Source organism: Vitis riparia, chromosome 9, assembly GCF_004353265.1.
Source record: "Vitis riparia cultivar Riparia Gloire de Montpellier isolate 1030 chromosome 9, EGFV_Vit.rip_1.0, whole genome shotgun sequence".
NCBI lineage: Eukaryota > Viridiplantae > Streptophyta > Magnoliopsida > Vitales > Vitaceae > Vitis > Vitis riparia.
In genome coordinates, this window is record NC_048439.1 from 119,569 (window position 1) to 138,869 (window position 19,301).

Genomic DNA, 19,301 nt, shown 5'->3' on the forward strand with positions numbered 1-19,301 from the left:
GCTTTCAATTGAGAGGTGGAAGAGGGTCAAGTGGGGATTGAGAGATCTAAAATGAGAGGAAACGGTGGACTGTGGGGAGTAGTTGGGCGAGAGTTGATGGGGAAAGCAAGTGTTGGGTGGTGTCCAATAAATGAGGTGGGAGTCAAGACTCTTACAACAGGGCCCAGAAAAATGGAACGTTAGGTTTGAAGGTTAAGTTTTGAAAGGTGGTTGAAGAAGAAAGGCAAGGAAACGGTTTGTTTGTTTGAGCGCCATGACGGGATCCAGATTGAAGACTCGACTTTTAGTTCGTCCAAATGAATCACCAACCAATTATCATCTACCAAATCGTCTATCCCTTTTTAAACTCTCATCTTCTTCACGTTTATTGCTCGTACCATGCTCATCCACATCAACAAGGATCCATCCCACTCCACTACTCTCTGCTTTCCATAAACTTGGATCCTCTATCTTTCACAACTTTAAGCTTACCCAAGTAAGTCTCTCTATGTTTCTATCAACATTAGTGGTTTTTTTTGTTAGTTCATTGTTTTTATACTCACAACTGATATCTTCATAAATGGGAAATCCTTCTACCATAATGCTCTTCACTAGTCAATGCTTGTCAGCACTTGTCACATTTAGGCTAAATTAGGATATGGGCTTGGTTGATTTTTTCCCTTGATGCTAGAATGTGGGGGATGCAGTTTGATGAACAAACCATCTGGCTTACATGATAGGCAGATCTTGTTTTCTATTTCACACACAGAATGGGGAATGTGGCTCCCATTGGTCTTCATATCATTCTAACTTACTCACAAAGGTGTTCATATGAGTGGAACTTATACTCATTTGGACTGTCAACCCCTGTGCTTGAGTACTTATAGGTTTGATTCATTTTGGTTCTGACATGTATGCTTGATTCTGATGGATTTAGTTCCAGGTTTTGAAGTCTGAGTCATGGCGGAGGATCTGGACAAACCATTGCTTGATCCTGAGAATTTCAACCGAGAAGGCATTGATCTGGTGAGGAGTGCAACGAATGCATGTACAAGCTTGACATCCTGAAACTCGAGTTCAATACTAACATGTTTCTTGAACAATTTAAATTATTAGGAACGGATACCGTTGGAAGAAGTTTTTGAACAACTGAGAACATCACGCGGAGGACTTTCATCTGAAGATGCTGAGGCCCGCTTGATAATTTTTGGCCCAAACAAGCTTGAAGAAAAGCCTGTGAGCACTCTAGTTCTGATCCTCTCTGATTTCTAAACATTAGTGTTTGAAGCAAGAATAATATTTAATTTGAATAATAAGTAAGTTAATTTGAGCATCCTAATTGGGTTCCTATCAAAAAAGAAGTTGGAAGTAAATCAAGCCTAGGAAACTCCTTGAGTATGCAAACCATATAAATTTTTAATTATTCACAGGACAACAGATGCTTATGTTTGGCATCAATGTTCATCAATTCCAAGTTTACATATTTTAAATAACTCCTACCTTCCATTATAACAAACATTTTATCTGATGCAGGAGAACAAATTTTTGAAATTTCTTAGTTTTATGTGGAATCCCTTGTCATGGGTTATGGAAGCTGCAGCTGTGATGGCGATCGTACTTGCTAACGGTGGAGTGAGTCAATTAGATCCTCCCATGCCTTTCTAGTTCACTGTCTTTCGTGGAATTTTCTTCCCTCCTCACTTTGCAATGTTAAAATTTCTTTTGACTGTTATCATTCTGTTCTCTTACCCCCTTTTTCAAATATATTTCAGGGGGAAGGTCCTGACTGGCAGGACTTTGTGGGGATCCTCTGTCTATTGATTATCAATTCAACAATTAGTTTTATAGAGGAAAATAATGCTGGGAATGCAGCAGCAGCACTTATGGCCCGTTTAGCTCCAAAAACAAAGGTGTGCCTCTTTAATTTATGCTTTCAACTGAGAATAATTACATATGTCAAAATGTTCATTCAAGAATGTTCACAATGTTCTTGCCCGAGTTTATTGTGCTTTTATATTGGTTTAGAATGTTATTCATTGTCATCAAAACCCCATTTATCTTTGGCTGCTCAGGTTCATGATGCCAAGAAAATCCCCCTTTTTTTATTTAGTGGTGCTTAATTTTAGCAACTGTCTATCCACCTCAAACCCCCACTTCCTCTTCCTCCCTGTTATATTCCTCCTCTTTGAAGCATAAACACAGGCATGCATATACAGTCAACCATATGAACCAGACTTATTGTATTATTTTCTTTGCTCTCAGATAGAATGATTTGACATTTTGGATCATTAGTATGGTTGAATTTCAAATCTGTCACATCATAATGCATTTTGAAATGCTTTGGGTTGCTAATTTCTTAGAGAAGGAACCAGGAATAGGATTGCTGAGCCTCAGTTTTATTACTTGTAGACTTAGAAGCCCAACCCAGCTTTAAAGGTATACTAGAGAAGGTACCTTTTAGTGGTTTTGCTTTTAATGATACTGGTGATTTAGATAAGGCCTAAGCCAGAGACCAGCTAGCCTGAAGATTTCCCGAGGGACTTCTATGGGTCAGAATAGTGTGCAGACTCAACTAATATGATTCATTCAGCAGCGAGCTTGTAGAAGCCTTGGACTTTCACTATTGTAGATCTCCTTAGGGACTCAACATAGCTAGAATTGTCGGCTGTAAATTGTAAGTTATAATTTGCACAGAACTAATGAGGATTCAGATGCTTTGGGGAATCTTTCTTCCATTTGATCACTTCTTGTCTCTCCTCTTTACCTCCTAGCCCCCTTCAAGAGGAGCTCTGATCAAGAGTATCGTATTATTGCATAGTTCACCTTTTTTTTTATGAAGTAATACCCCTTGCATATGAAAGTAAAACTCATCTTCTTATACAGGTTCTCAGAGATGGGCACTGGCAAGAGCAAGATGCAGCTATTCTTGTTCCAGGAGATATTATTAGCATAAAGCTCGGTGATATCATCCCTGCAGATGCTCGCCTACTTGAAGGAGACCCACTAAAGATTGACCAGGCAAATATTTTTGATAAACTAAATTGTTTTTCATTAGTGTACTTTTGAAGTTTATACATTACTTTTTTGGCTGGGTGGTTCTTTCTTAACTTCGTAACATTCATTGCATGACTACTTACCTAGGTTGCAACTATTCTGGGAAACTTTATCTGATCTGCACAATGATGTTCAATTAAACCTTCTTCTGTGCAGTCAGCTCTTACTGGAGAATCCCTACCCGTCACCAAAAGAACAGGTGATGAAGTTTTTTCTGGTTCAACATGTAAACATGGAGAGATTGAAGCTGTGGTGATAGCAACTGGAGTTCATTCTTTCTTTGGAAAAGCAGCACATTTAGTTGATTCCACTGAAGTTATTGGACATTTCCAGAAGGTAATTAGCAAATAAGCCTGGAAGAGTCTATTTCATGCTTAAGTGTGGCCCTGATCTTGTGCATGAGAAATCACAAGATACTTCTCATTATCACATATGAAAAAACACCTTGGAATTATTTAAACGGAAACTCTCAACACAGGTTGTTCCACAGTTATGCTATATGTCTTTTTCTCCAATCTTAATGAAAACAACTTGGACTAATGAGTTCCACAAAGACAAGTGTCTATTTGTGGGTTCTTGGGTGTGTCTGAATGTGCCTAAGCTTGAGTATTGGCTCTTGGATCCTGATTTCAGCATTGATTTAACCCACAGCTTCTTTGAACCTTGTTCAAGTTCAGAAAAATGTTAGGAAGCCTGGCCAAACTAGTTATGAGTTTGGAATTGCTTGAACTCACTTTAAGTTTTTGAAGTTCCATTGGACTCTAAAACCCTTATTAATCTGAGATCAGAAACATATCTTTTCCTGCAGGTTCTTACCTCTATCGGAAACTTCTGCATTTGCTCTATAGCTGTGGGAATGATTCTTGAAATCATTGTCATGTTCCCTATACAGCACCGATCATACCGGAATGGTATCAACAACCTTCTTGTGCTCTTAATTGGAGGAATACCCATAGCTATGCCTACGGTGTTATCTGTTACACTTGCTATTGGTTCACATCGACTATCTCAACAGGTACAGCTCTCTTTAGTTTCAAGGCTACCATGTGGCAAAACTATCATGAGATTTATAACCCCAATTAATCTATCAAATAACATAAAAATAACTGAAATGAGTTGGAAGGCAATGCATATGAGAGGCCAAATTGTTTTAATGGTCTAAACCATCTGACAAACATAATTTCTTATATATGTGTATCTATATAGTATGGAAAAACATTTATCAATACTGACCAAACATTCTCATGAAATAAAGAGGGAAAAGAACTTCAAGTTTTTGTTTCACGCCATTACCAATTACAATTGCTGAAATTGTTTCTAATTCTTGTCTTTCATTTCTTTTCTTAAGGGTGCCATTACAAAAAGAATGACTGCAATTGAAGAAATGGCTGGAATGGATGTCCTCTGCAGTGATAAAACTGGAACTCTTACTCTGAATCGCCTCACTGTTGATCGAAACCTTATTGAGGTACAAAACATAATTTCATGATGGCTCTTTAATTCCTTCATCTAATATGATGATCTGGTTTTGGAAACTGTTATCATCTACAATGATGCAAATAACAAAACTCAATCATGTTTGATCTGGCACATTTTTAGTCATGGTATCCTAGTTGCTATGTAACATTAATATGGGAACACTGAACAACTTGTTGGATTAGCATGTTTGGTTATTGATGAGGCACCTGCCAGTTAAGAGCTTTATCTTTAGATGGGAGTAACCCACTTGAAATATTCTAAATGGATGGTGTAGTGCATACTTGGAATTAGCTCGACTCTGAGGATACTAAATTTTAGTTTTTAGATCCAACTCTTTTTTTATTTGTGTAATTACATTATGCTTTTTTATAAGAAGCAAATAATCTTTTCTTAGAAAGAAGAATTAAGGGCCATCTTCTCCCAAATGCCTTGCGATGCCCCTCTGAGAACTCCGCCGTAGAAAAAGATTGAACATCCTTAAATAGCAAAGGCACAAATAAAAGGAACTAACCAAACAAACAGAACATCAAGACAGCCCCTAAGTGCAATAAAAAGAGTTATTAATATCCCTCAAGAACTTTCTAAGAAGAAGCTCTCCACTTTGCCAACCTGTGGGCTTCTTAATTAGCCAGATAATGGCTCACTAAGCATGCTTCAGAAGTAAGCTCTTTTAGCCTTTCTCTGAAAGCCCTTGACAGAAATAGCCATCATCCCTCAAAGATACCTTTAGGAGCTACCTGATGAATCCCTGTATGAAGAAACATCCACCATCATATATAAGAAATAGGACATTAAAGTAAAAGATGGCTTGTTGTGGCCCATGCGTCTATAGAGTCTAGAGGAGCCATCCCTTATGAGCGTTAAGAACTTCTCTCTCCCAGGCGATGTGGGATTTCACATGGTTAGCTAACTCCCAACTTCCCGCACATAAATGCATCTCTCTGGTCTGATGGCTTTTTAGAGCTTCCTAATCTGAAGCATTTCACTAGTATCACTTTATTCTGAGCCAGTAGCAAAGGCTTTGATTTTAATTTTATGAGGGGTGAAGGCCTTTACAACTCCAGAATAATTTGGCTGAAGAAAAAGTTGTAAAATTATCGTTTACGAGAAGAATTGAAAAGGAAATACTTTCAAATGTTCTCATTGGATAAGTTGCATATCCAACCATGGACTATATGGTAAATAAAGCTTGCCTGGGAAGTTGTTGCTGAAATGGTAGCAACTCCATGCATGCCAATGTAACTTTGGAGGTTTATTCTTGCTTCTAGAGATTTTAAGAAGATAATTCATTATTTTTTTTCTTGAAAAGGGACTTGTAAAGTCCTTCTCACTTGGCAGTTTCACTTAATAGTGCTCTTACTTGGTGCAAGATATTATTGTATTTCATCAAATATATAGGATCAAACTCTAACTCAGGGATGCTTTTATGTGAGAAAAAAAGGAATTTTTTATATTTTTTACAGGTACTCAGTTAGTTATCATGTATTTATTTATTTTAATAAGAAGTTTCATCTCACTGAAATACCTTTCATCTCAAATTATTCAGCCCATGTCTTTAGACATCAGAACATATAAATATAGTTCATTAACAGTTATGATATAACTTACAGTTCATTTAAGCTGGTGTCTTCTATGCAATAGTTGAGATTTATGTTCCAAATTTCTATGGCAGTTCTAAAATATTGTTAATTTCTGGACAGGTAACTTGAGATGGTATTGAATCTTCCTTCTGTCTGTATTGAGCCTACAAACTGAATGGATGTTTTCTGCAGGTTTTTGCCAAAGATATGGACAAAGACACAGTTGTCTTGCTTGCAGCCAGAGCATCAAGACTGGAAAATCAGGATGCCATTGATACAGCCATCATTAACATGCTTGCTGATCCAAAGGAGGTAGGGGAAACAATATATTACATTATCAGTGAATGTTGCTTGGTTTATTCTTGTTTCTGGGCTTAAATAATATCACAAATACTTTTTTCCTATAGGCACGTGCAAACATCACAGAAGTGCATTTTCTGCCTTTCAATCCTGTGGACAAGCGTACTGCAATTACTTACATTGATTCTAATGGTAACTGGATTCGGGCCAGCAAAGGAGCTCCTGAACAGGTACCCACATGTCTGAATGCCAATCACCCTAAAATTTCTAATGCCCTGGTACTTGGCAATCACAAACATTGGTGCAACTAAATATCATTTTTTTTTTCACAAATAACAGTTTGATGGTGAATATTTCTGCAACTGAAAGAGAACCAAAGGAATTTAGATTAAAAGAAGGAACAGAATTCAAATTAGCATGCATTCATGACCAACCCATCCAAATCATGATTTATTGATCTAACTCATATCTTCATAATTATTGGATTGTCCATGCTATTAGGAATGGATGTTATTTCCCTATAGCATTTCAAAAAAAAAAAAAAAAAAACAGAACAAAAATTCAAGGTTCTCCTTTTTGTATGTGTCTTCAGTTTTGAAGATCACATTTCAAGTTTATTCTTGTCCCTTTACTGAAGAAATCATAACCAACATGAATGTGTCTGAAAATTTGTACTTAATGTTAAAAATCATGTCTTATGAGGATAGTTTTCTGGTACAACATCCCTCCCTTTCTCTCTTTATCTAATTATCTGCCCAACTATTTATCTAATTTTAATTTAAAATTTCAGATTCTAAATCTCTGCCAAGAGAAAGAAGAAATTGCTGGAAAAGTCCATGCCATTATTGACAAGTTTGCTGAAAGGGGTTTACGATCTCTTGGGGTTGCATATCAGGTACAGCATCTTGGTTATCTTTCCTTTTTAACTGTTATGTGAGGTGGGAATCATTGGCTAGGATAAACTCAGTTTCTTAGTTCGTGCAGTATGCATGCCACCAATATAGTCATGAGCTGATGGGTGGTCAGTGGAAGAACATATTGCACTTGCGTGGAAAGATATTATAATCGTACAAAAGTAGTTGGCAGTTACCTAGGGAATACAATTAACCATGTTAGTTGTTAGAATTCTAGCCCAAGTAAGAGTATGTTTGGCAGTAATTTTAAGAGTATGTGCAAACCAAAGAAGGCTGCCTTGGGTCAATTGGTGGCTTAACATTGGTTATTCAAAATTTTGGGTTAAACTGAAAATTACAAAAAGAAAAAAAAGGGTCTTGCTTTGGGCACTTGCTTACACCCAATCATTACGATTGTGTTTCATGCTCATTGCCTTCTTATAATCCTTTCAGGAGGTTCCAGAACAAACTAAGGAAAGTCCTGGAGGTCCTTGGACATTTTGTGGGTTGTTGCCCTTGTTTGATCCTCCAAGACATGACAGTGCTGAGACCATCCGCAGGGCACTTAACCTTGGGGTTTGTGTTAAGATGATTACAGGTAAATCTTGATTTTTTGCAATATTACCAGGGGCTTAAATATTTCCTTACTAAGTTATGTTTTCTGATTGTGTAGGGAAAGGTAGAGACATAAGCTTTAACCAATCCATACTAACGGATGATAACTAACTGGGGAATTTTGTCAAAATGCATAAAAAAAATTTAATATCAAGAAACTACTTGCATTTTTGCTAGACACTTCTCGAACACCGACCTAAACCACTACCTGTTCTTTATATAAACCACTTAAATAATCTCACAAATGAACCAAGCAAACAACAGCACTATTGTTGTACAAGTCATGTAACTCCCAAAATCAGAGATTTACTCCAAACTTTAGATGCTTCTAATAGCTGACCCCTGAATTCTATAATATTGAGAGCTCAAGTCAATCCTCGGATTCTGAGCTATAACCTACCAAATAGACCAAATATTTAGAAACTATGGGGTTCTAAGAAAACAAAAGTTACCACCTACCCAACCCAACCAGTCAAAATGAGTTTTACGGGCAAAATCCTGAAATGTATATATAAAATACTAACTATTTTTGGGCTAATAGATCTGGGAGATTAATTAACCAGATATAATCCAGTTAAAATCAGATTGTATTCGGGTTACCAAAACTGGCCAAGCAATGAAATATTCAACCTGAAACCATTTGTGTCAGTGATTAGATTTTGGAAGTTTTAAGCAACAGAAGACAGAAATAAATGCTTTGAAAGAGACTTGTGTCAACTCTTTATGCTTACTTATTGCTAGGGGTTTTTTTCTTGATGTAATGATGCTTCTAATTGTCTTTCATCTCAAAATTCATGATGCCTGTAATCTATGTTGAAATATCAAATGCTGCAAATGTTTTTCAGAGTGATTTCAGGGAAACATAGTTGTCCATTGTTGGCAGTGAAAATCCTAAAGAGATAGTTGTTCTGTTTCATGTGCTAATGCAGGTGATCAGTTGGCAATCGCAAAGGAGACAGGTCGTAGACTAGGAATGGGAACAAACATGTACCCCTCTTCATCATTGTTGGGACGTGAGAAAGATGAAAGTGAAGTTCTTCCAGTGGATGAGCTTATTGAAAAGGCTGATGGGTTCGCTGGTGTATTCCCTGGTATTTAAATCCAATACCAGTCTTATGAGAAGCTAGCTTTACATTTTCATTTTTTCATTTGTTAAATCAATAATTTTTTTTTTAATTATACATGAAATTTGAGGATACAAGCATTAAAAAAAGGCAAGTTATGCAAGGGAAAGAAAAAAAATATAGATTTAAAGTTAATAAATTATTTTTATATGCTTTTTCAAACTCATTTAACTTATTTTAAATCTTTGATATAAAGATTAAATGATTTGAAAATACATTAGTTTATAACTAATTTTAATTATATTTTATTTTCTTTGGTATTTTCACAGTTCAACCAAACATGAAAAGATTATTTTCCTTAGTATTTTTTTTTTCTTTCCTTAGTACTTTCTGGGAACCAAACATAACCAAAGAATACTCCAACTAATGAGAACAACTTTTGTTCTTTCTCTGACCAAGATTGTAGCTTTCTTTACCTCTTCTATATTGTGCATCAATCAAGGATTCATAGTTCGAAATTGGTCTACATTTGATAATCTAATCAACCAAACTGCATTAGTAATATTGGCAAACTAATCATCTTACAGAGGCAGAGAGACAGTCACCAATCACAAATGCTGGGCATGAATGGAACATATTTTTAAATCAGACCTTCACAGTACCCATCCATAAGGCACAGGACTTTTCATTCCTTCTCACATTGTATATTCTCCCTTGCAGTGGTTGCTACATCAATATCATAATATTGATGATTTCAGCCTTCACCAGTGGAATCTTCACTCCTGATAGACTAGAATCTTTCTCATAACTCCCAAGTCTTATTCTAAATTCCACCAATTCCAGATGACCCTGATTTACCCCTTTAATTAATACTAAGATAGCTTAGGGTATACCATTGTGTTATCCTATTCTTTGATTGTCAAGACTCTTCAGGTTACACCAAAACACCCATTAGATATTGTACTGGTATCTCTACTGGGCATGAATAATAGTGGGTGCTGAACAGATGGGAGTGTATTGTTGTGCCCATGTAATAGTATCTACTTCAGCTGACTTTGGGCAGCCAGGATTTAAGGGACCCCATGATGTGCTCTTGCTCGGATATCCATTTTTAAACCTTTTATCTGTATTCACTATTTCCGTCAGCTTCTGCGAAAGCTCTATAGTATCAACCTTAAAATCATTTCTGGTAAATCAATTGTCTGTATTGCTGTTTAAAATAATTTCACTGTTCCTATTAAAATTTTTATAGTAGCTCAAAGCATAGAAAAAGTTGTCAAGCCACAGAACTATCTAACTCAATCACCTCAAAGTAGCTTTTGTTGTCTTTTATGGAAAACATAATTGATTAGTTGCAGCATAGTCAGAAATATATTCCATCTTTATTGTTCATTTCCTGATAGCTGATTCTAATTATCTTGCCTTGCAACTTTCAGAACATAAGTACGAAATTGTGAGAATTCTACAAGAAAAGAAGCATGTGTGTGGAATGACTGGAGATGGCGTGAATGATGCACCTGCGCTGAAGAAAGCAGATATTGGAATAGCTGTGGCGGATGCTACAGATGCTGCAAGGAGTGCTGCTGATATTGTCTTAACAGAACCTGGTTTAAGTGTGATTATCAGTGCTGTCTTAACTAGCCGAGCTATATTCCAGAGAATGAAGAATTATACAGTTGAGTATCAGTATTCTTTTCTGAACAAAAAATTGTAGCTCTGTCAGCATACTTGTGATTTTTTACTTCCTGTCTCAAGTGTCTTAACTAAATACCAGCTATTTGAATGATCTAATCTCTATGCATGCATGGATTTCTATGTTTTACATTTATTGGGCTTTAAAGTCCTATGGAGTATACATAATTGCACAACTAGATATATGGCTGAGATGATTATATTATACAGTTTCCTTGTTTTATTTTTCATATTTCATGCTTCAAAAAATGTTTATATGATGGTACTGATCATATGCACGAATCTGCAGATATATGCCGTCTCTATAACCATAAGGATTGTGGTAAGTTGGATTTATCCTACAAATTCTGATGTCTTGTTTTATGTTCACTTATGTACCTTAGAAGTTTCAGATTCTGATTTTTGTTTTAAACATAAAATAGTTAATGAAACCTAATTGTATTGCAGCTTGGTTTTGTGCTCCTAGCATTGATCTGGGAATATGACTTCCCACCATTCATGGTTCTGATTATTGCTATACTAAATGATGGTAATGTCTTAATCTATGGTTTTTTTTTTTTTTTTTCCTGTTAACAATAAAAATAAAAAATAAAAAATGTCGAAGGCCAAAATTGAGAAAAATAGGCTTGATCACCTGAACTTTGACTGGTATTTGTATAACAAAAAAGGAAAAAAGTATGTAGAGGCCACAGTTCGAGGTTTTGGTTGGCTTGAACATCATGTGAATTGGTTGTGCCTGGGATAAGTTTCTATTGGTGTTAAGAAACTTCTTTATATCATCATCTATTGATACATTTTACACTTATTTGACACATTTGCCTGTTTTCTTCTAGTTATCTCATCTCAAAACTAGATTTTCAAACATGCAATAAGTGAAGTTCTTGTCTATTGTAACCTAAAGTGACTACAAAGTGGTTTGATTGAATTTCAACACTAAAGGCTGTTTTGACCCAAAAGAAAAAAAAAAAAAAAAAAACTGTCAATTATATTATATGATCTCATAGGATATGAGCATTTTTTTTTCTCCTAGTTGGATGGGTGCAACTTGTTATTTCTCTTTTGTAGTTAACAAGTCATTCTCCCAGGCATCTCTTGATTTGGGATCCCCATTAAGTGGAAGTTAGTAAAGTGTGTGGTTTTTAGAGCTTTTATAACTCATTCTGATTTCAAGGAAAAAATGTTTAACTGGTTTAATAAAAAAGAAGAAAACGATGTATCTCTTAACCATTGATGTTTAGCCATCTAAAACAAAGTAACTTCATGTGACTCTGCACTTAAACATGTTTCTTGATGTTTCTGAACAGGGACCATCATGACCATTTCCAAAGATCGGGTCAAGCCATCTCCAAAACCAGACAGTTGGAAGCTCAATGAAATATTTGCAACTGGCGTTGTCATTGGCACTTATCTTGCTTTAGTTACTGTCTTATTTTACTGGGTTATAGATGGTACCACTTTCTTTCAGGTATCAGAATTATAAAATGTGTCTCTCAAAAGTGTTGGATAATTTTGTTTTATTCCCTGTTCCCGATAGTTTTACTTATTTAACATTTTTATTTGGCTGCAGACCCACTTCCATGTGAGTACCCTAAAGAGTACTGAGGAGATCTCATCTGCTATATATCTGCAAGTCAGCATTATCAGCCAGGCTCTCATATTTGTTACACGCAGTCAAAGTTGGTCATTTATGGAAAGGCCTGGGGCTCTTTTGATGTGTGCATTTGTGGTGGCTCAACTGGTAAGGTTTATGCAAATAGACTCAACTCCTGCAAGGAGATACACATGTACGGTGTTTTTCAATTTATTCTTTTTCGCTTGTCTGATCTTCAGGGAATGTCTGTGAAGATGCCTGTCTAAATCTATACTTTGAGATTGAACTTGGGAATCTTGTTTGACCTTACTATTTAGAGTTCTAAAACGAATGTTATTATGAAGGAGAATGGAACCAAATTAAGTTGAGTTTTTGACATCATTAATCGGGTTTGGTGTTTCTCTTCGCTTGTAGGTGGCTACATTGATTGCAGTCTATGCAGAGATTAGTTTTGCTTCAATTAGTGGCATTGGCTGGGGATGGGCAGGTGTCATATGGTTATATAGCGTGATCTTCTATGTACCCCTTGACGTTATCAAGTTTACAGTTCGCTATGCTTTGAGTGGTGAAGCCTGGAATCTCTTGTTCGATAGGAAGGTTAGTGCAGTACTCACTTCTTCCTGTTTACTTGGTGTTATAATATTGTCTTTCTAGGGAAATAAGCCTCAGCTCCAAACAATTCTTCTTACTTTGTCTTTACCTCCGGGGTTCAACAGACAGCTTTTACTTCTAAGAAGGATTATGGGAAGGAAGATAGAGAGGCTAAGTGGGTACTTTCTCAAAGAACCATACAAGGATTGATGTCTTCAGAGCTTGAGGTCAACGGCAGGCGGTCTTCTCTGATTGCTGAACAGGCCAGGAGGCGTGCAGAAATAGCCAGGTATATGGAATTTCGCTCACTCGGCTGACTCACTTCGATTCCTTAGTTTTCTTTCAGATTGGAATTTGTCCATGCCTATTTGGGAATGGATTTTTTATTTACTAATGTATGCTCTTTCTGTTTGTTTATCCTCTCTGCGTTGGCTTGTTTATTCACATGCTATTTTTGTTTTAGATGAAGGGTTCAGCAATATCTTTCCTGAATTTTACATCTTGAATTGACCCATGAACTCTGCAGGCTGGGAGAGATACACACATTGAGGGGACATGTAGAATCAGTGGTGAGGCTTAAGAATTTGGACATCAATGTGATCCAGGCAGCTCATACGGTATGAAGGCATGATGTGAAGATTGTATCATGCAATTTTCCAGGAAACAGAGACTTTGCAGCAGCCATTTACGTGATTAGTCTTGGCTATAATCTGCAAGATGCGTTGATCTTTTTGTTGTCAACTGGAAATGATGTAGGTAATCTGTGCGGTTATGTTTCATCAATTGTTTTGGACTCCAAAGGTCAGGGATGCCTCTAGAGGGTCTTCTGCTAATAATTCGTGTCATTCCTTAGTATGTATTACATTTTTTGAGAGGTGGAAATTCTAGTTTCTGTTTGCAGAGATCTTTGTGTGATGTTTGGACCATTGCGAGAGTAATAAAGCTACCAACATGGTGGAAACTCCTATTTACCAGATTCATCACCTCTCATATGATTCAGAGTTGGGTCTTATAGACCGTGCAATTATATAGAGTTAATGGGTACCCTGTAGACTCTGTTTAGCACCATGGAGTTACTACTGTATCTAGTGGCTCATTGTAAATGCTTGAGGCTGTCTTTGGTTCCCAAAAATACAAACAAAGAAAAAAATGCTAAGGCCATGTTTGATACGCAGGGATGGGAAGTGATTATGAAAATGAAATCAATAATGATTTCAAAGGTAATGAAATTTCACTTATAAGTGAGATTTCAATTCATCCCCTAGTAAAGGTATTTTGATTACCTAGTGCAACTTATTTTTAAAAGCATTTTTTAAATATTAAAAAATATTTTTTTTAGGTAAATTATTTTTTAAAATATTTTTTATTTAGATTTTGTTAAAAAAAAATTAAATTTCATTTATATAATATAAACTAACTTTAATTCAAGTCTTAATAATAATAAAAATAGTTTTGTAATTATAAATAAATTTAAAAATAAATAATTTCTAATAAAATATGAATATTGATATTATAATAAAATCATAAATTATATTTTTATAAATATTATAAAATTTTGGATATTAATATCTTATTAAAACACAATTGATTTATTTTTTTTTTAAATTAAATAATAATAATATTTTAAAATTAATAATTGCTAATACTATTTTATTTTAAGGTATAAATGAGTCAAAAAATTTATTATATGCATAACTTTAGTACTCGACTAAGAACATGATATTCTAAATTTTTTTATTTAATCTTTGAATTTTTTTATTTAATTTATAATTTATAATTAATTAATCAATTTTTGAATTTTAAATTATTCTTAAAATTTAAAAGATTCATTAAAGAATTTAAAGTATTAATCATGTCTATTAATTTTTATTGTCATCATATCTATTTTTAAGTTTTAAGTTATTTCTAAAAATTAATAAACTTCTTACTTTGTTTTTTAAAAATTGTTTCTTAAGAACAACAATCAAGCAATGATATAAATTTTAAAAATAAATTTGTTTTTAAATCACACAAAAAAATAGTTTTTTTTTTAATTATGCACAATGTGAGAGTTATTTTTAAAAATGAAAATAAATATTTTAATATTTGAAATAAAAACAAATAATCATTCCAACCTTCAATTCCTAAATCCATTCAAACTTAAAGAATTGCAACCAATAAATCCATTCTTATTCAAGGAGGAATGAAAATGAAAAGAAAATATTCATTCAGATTCCTTATTCCCATATACCAAACATGACCTAAGGAAAATAATTTTCTTATATTTGATTTCATTGATAAAAAATATAAAATCAAATAAAATATAATTCAAATTAGTTATAAATTTATGGATTTTATAATTATTTAATTCTTATACAGTGAGAGAAAATATGTGAAATGAGTTTGAAGATGTATATAAAAAGAATTTATCAATTTTAAATCTATATTTTATTTTCTTTCACTTTTCCTCTCTATTTTCTTTCTCTCACATTTTTTAGAACCAAACATAACCTTAGAGTTGCTTCCATCACAATTTCAAAGCTATATTTCCATTTGTAGTAATGCATCTATTTTATATGATACCGAAAATTATGGATTTCCAATGTTGGCGCAGAGTAGATGCTTATAATATCCCTCAGATAGAAACCATTCCATTGGACTGATCCAGGCAAGAGTGTTTAATTTAAGGAATGCAGATACATAATGGTTCTAGAGGACGATGAAGGAACATTTGCCATAGCGAGCTAAAGGGTGGAAAATCAAGCAATAGACAATACTTCATTATGACTTCATCCATAGTTTAAGATTCTATAAATCCATGATGTCATGACTGCACTTCACTACAAAATCTACTCTGGTCTTGATGCTGCGACCAGCATTATTTGCAAGAGACGCTCTTAGAAGGACATTCCAGAAATATATTCCTTACCAAGCCTCACAGAGTTCACATAATTCGTGGGGCTGTGCGCAGAAACACCAGGGAGGGCTAGTCCTATTACCCTGAGAAATATAGACAACCAACCTTCCTTGTACTCTGGACCTTGCATGTACCCCATTGTTAAGCTTCTCATCAATTCCCAGACAGCATTCAGATACTCTGGAATCAGGTACCTCGACCCAAAGTAATTTCTGTTTGGCTCCTCATCCACTTTCTTCAGAGACAAACAGAAATGAAGAGGCCAAATCATTGAGAAATGATTAGGAGTGATTGATTAAAAAAAAAGCTTCAAATTGGAACAACCAAAACATGAAATCCTTCATCATAAGAAGGAGGTTCAGAAAATAGTAGCCATCTCACAAATAATTTAGCAGAAAACTGGAAGTTGTGGCAATATGGCTCCCATTTTCTTCCATGACTCATTCTGTATGATGTGTGTTTATGTTCAATTAGTATGTAAAACACAATAAAGCCAAGCAAATTCCATGGAGATCAGAATGAACCTTCATCTTAACCAGTTATCTGAATTTCTTCCAGTTAACTGAAACAACAAATACTAGTCCACAAGGGTGGCAAAGATATTAGGTTTAAACTTTAAACAGAAAGTTTCCACCTGTTTGACCATTTTGAGTAAGCACCTGTATTGTCTGATGTGTCAGAACTCATTGAGAAACTGTCATATCCTTGAGTACTGTGAGTCTGTGACAGGGCAGTTGAGATTCTCCTGTTCTTTTTCTTCCGGTTTATTATTTGGGAAGAATTTTTTACAAAATATGGTGTGACAAGATCATTTAAGATGAAGATAGACTCATAGCGAGTGCAGAAGAACTAGGAAATGTGAAAAAGGAAAGTGTGAAACGGGAAAGCTTGAGTACTTACTTGTCCAATGTACCAGCTGTCATAGTAGAGGCACACGCCAAAATGCTTATACAAGAACGTGTTGTCATCATAGGGCAACCTCGGCACAAGGTCGTTACAGTAGACTACCCTGAAGTACTTTGGGATTGGATGATCGAGATGAGCTTCCATGAACTTCCCCAACTGCTGGTTCCCCACCCTTGGCTGTCCAAACGTGTATACGCCCAACAACCTTTGCATAACCTCCTTTTCCTCATGCAGCAACAGCACTGTTGGGAACAATATAGCAAGGGCTCCCCCTAAGCTATGCCCAGTAACTATGAATTTTGCCTTCTTATGCTCCATGAGCAAGCTTTTCAGCTTATTTCTCACTGCATAGTATGCGGTTCTCTCCAACATTCTGCCAGTACTAGCAGGCCCTGCATTAACTTGAAGGTGAGCCTGGAAGGTGGCAGCATTAGCTCTGTCGCCCAAACCTAAGGCCTCTAAGAATCCCATGTGAACTTTGCCTAATTTTGGGATCTCATACCAAGAGTAGTCAAAATCTGTGCTCCAATCATCAGCATCAAACGGCTCTGTACCCCTGAAGCTGATCAGTATCAAATTTGCGTCTTTGGGCTTGTCACATAGAATGAACACTTGGGTGGAACACTGCTTCTGGAAATCTGCAAAAACATATTCGGATTGATAGAAGAATGGGGGATAAAAAACACGAAAGTAAGAAAAGAAAACACAGAAACGTCCGGAAGAAGTAATGCAAAATTTGACTTAAAAGCAAACAAATAACTCAAAAATAGGAAGCATCTGCACCCTTACCATTCCAGCCATTGTAGAAGTCCACGAAATGCATCTGATTTTACCAAGAAATTCAAACACAAAAGTCAGTTTTATTTAAGTTACGAGAAGTTGGTACTGCTCTTTATCCTATCACTCGATACGAAAAGAAGCAAAGGCGGAAAGGAAAAAAAAAAAATTGAAGTAGCATGCCTTCCAGTGATGAACTACGATGTTCCTAATCACATTAGCATTCTCATAGGCCAACTTGGCAGCTATGATACAGAGGTCCATGAGAGCTTGCTCCCCTGAGGCAGAATCACCAACTTCTTTCACTAAATCATCTCTCTTGTACAAGTCTATTCGCCCATCTAAATGCCCAATCGTGCTTATAAAAGTCTCAGAACCCCTCTGCGGTATCACCACCTTTCCTGTTTCACAACACCATTATGGTGGCAAAAATCATTTTCCTTCCCTTCTCCTTTTCGTGCTAGTTGTGAAAGAGAGAAATCAGAGTAAAGAGAGAGGAAGGGAGTACCGTGGAGAAGGTTGTAGAGTAAGCCGAGGAGGCTTCCGTTCTGAGAGAATAGATTAAGGAGGAATTCGACCAAGCAGCCAGTCCACTCCATGGGCTTCCCGAAAACAGATATGATCTTGCAAGCGATGACGGACACCAATATCACCCATCGGTGGTCCACCGCCACCGCGCCCAACAAATCCTCATCTGAGCTCTCCACAAACTTCAATGCAGTTGCTTCGCCACCCCTTACTAAGCCTCGCACAAGGTCAGCTATCCCACCGTTTTCCGGCCTAACAATCAGGTACCTGAAACCCCCAGTTGGGCTGTCATCAAATTCAGTCGCCATGACTAAGAGTTCATGATTTTTGTTAGCAATTTCTACATAATTTATACATTATCCAACTCCAACACGTCCCCAAGAAAAACCCACGTTTTCGATGCAAAGCTAACAAATTGCCGTTAAACCCCTTGAGTTTAATTTCGTCATCATTGCTCCTGATGGCTCTGACCCTTTTCCTTTTCCCTTTTGTTTTTTCCCCTTAAAACTTGTAGTTTCCCAACATGCCCAATATGCAACGGTTTGTGGACATCCATTGTCCACGGCCCAACAGATAAATCCAACTTTAGAGCAAATCACGTACTCTTGTCTGCGCATCCCTGCAAGTTGCTTCATGGGCGGATGGCCTTTAGTTCTGTGGGCTGCTCATCCTGTATTCTTCCTTCCAAGGCTCATGGGCTACTACTTTCTTCTTCTAACCTATCCACGCAAGACCCAAAAGAAGAGCTAGGGACCCAGTAGATATGGCCACAGGCTCAGAGCTAAAAGAGGGTGGGACCGCTATCCAGATGCAATTCTTAGGAATGCGTGGACGTATTGAAAATGGAGAAGGTATGGCGTTCCCAAGGAAAAATATTTCTATATATATATATATATATATGAAAGCCGTAGACTCGTAGTTGTTAGGAGCCTTCTTTTCCATTAACACCCATATCATTCTGTTATTTTTCCTCTCTAACTGCCTGCACTTTGATTCAGATAATTTATAAATAGCGTTGGTGGGTTTAGATCATTTCAAAGTATTAGCTAGCATTGAGTGCCGGTGAGTGACGAGTCTGAGCCAGGAATATAGAATATATATAAAAAATAGAGGGAATGAAAGAAGGCAAAAGTCAATTATGAGGGAGCTATGAATCCTAATATGGGCTCCCACTCTACAACTAGAAGACGAGATTATAGAAAAAAAGGAGTTAATAATGGGATGGGTCAGGTGCGTTATCCATTCAGTTCCTAACTTCCTACGGAAAAACATCATCGATCGGGTGGTAGTATCTGTGTAACACATGTCCTATTATCTTCTATACCCTTTTTTGTGTTTTTTAACGTGTCTTGACTC

At 36.1% G+C, this 19,301-nt stretch overlaps 2 protein-coding genes across 3 annotated transcripts; one reads left to right on the forward strand and one right to left on the reverse strand.

Annotated features, from left to right (window-relative positions):
- The first annotated feature begins 328 nt into the window (after positions 1–328).
- LOC117922010 (ATPase 10, plasma membrane-type) lies at positions 329–13,818 on the forward strand. 2 transcript variants are annotated; one of them, XM_034839974.1, is made up of 22 exons: positions 329–475; positions 917–1,005; positions 1,096–1,215; positions 1,513–1,611; positions 1,752–1,889; positions 2,863–2,997; positions 3,190–3,369; positions 3,842–4,048; positions 4,382–4,501; positions 6,285–6,404; positions 6,500–6,622; positions 7,183–7,287; positions 7,739–7,883; positions 8,830–8,991; positions 10,401–10,639; positions 10,946–10,978; positions 11,104–11,185; positions 11,961–12,121; positions 12,224–12,394; positions 12,662–12,844; positions 12,964–13,127; positions 13,365–13,818. In XM_034839974.1, the coding sequence occupies exons 2-22, from the start codon at positions 940–942 to the stop codon at positions 13,459–13,461; spliced, it is 2,850 nt and encodes a 949-aa protein (XP_034695865.1). In that variant the 5' UTR covers positions 329–475; positions 917–939; the 3' UTR covers positions 13,462–13,818. The 2 variants fall into 2 exon arrangements, with proteins under 2 accessions (XP_034695865.1, XP_034695866.1); XM_034839975.1 differs by having other exon boundaries at positions 923–1,005.
- A 1,653-nt stretch (positions 13,819–15,471) lies between these two features.
- On the reverse strand, positions 15,472–18,368 carry LOC117922537. Its single transcript, XM_034840682.1, has 5 exons — positions 17,926–18,368; positions 17,601–17,818; positions 17,430–17,463; positions 16,635–17,278; positions 15,472–15,969 (listed from the first exon to the last, which is right to left on the reverse strand). Exons 1-5 carry the CDS (start codon positions 18,251–18,253, stop codon positions 15,715–15,717), a joined length of 1,479 nt encoding a protein of 492 aa, XP_034696573.1. The 5' UTR covers positions 18,254–18,368; the 3' UTR covers positions 15,472–15,714.
- Positions 18,369–19,301: the final 933 nt, after the last annotated feature.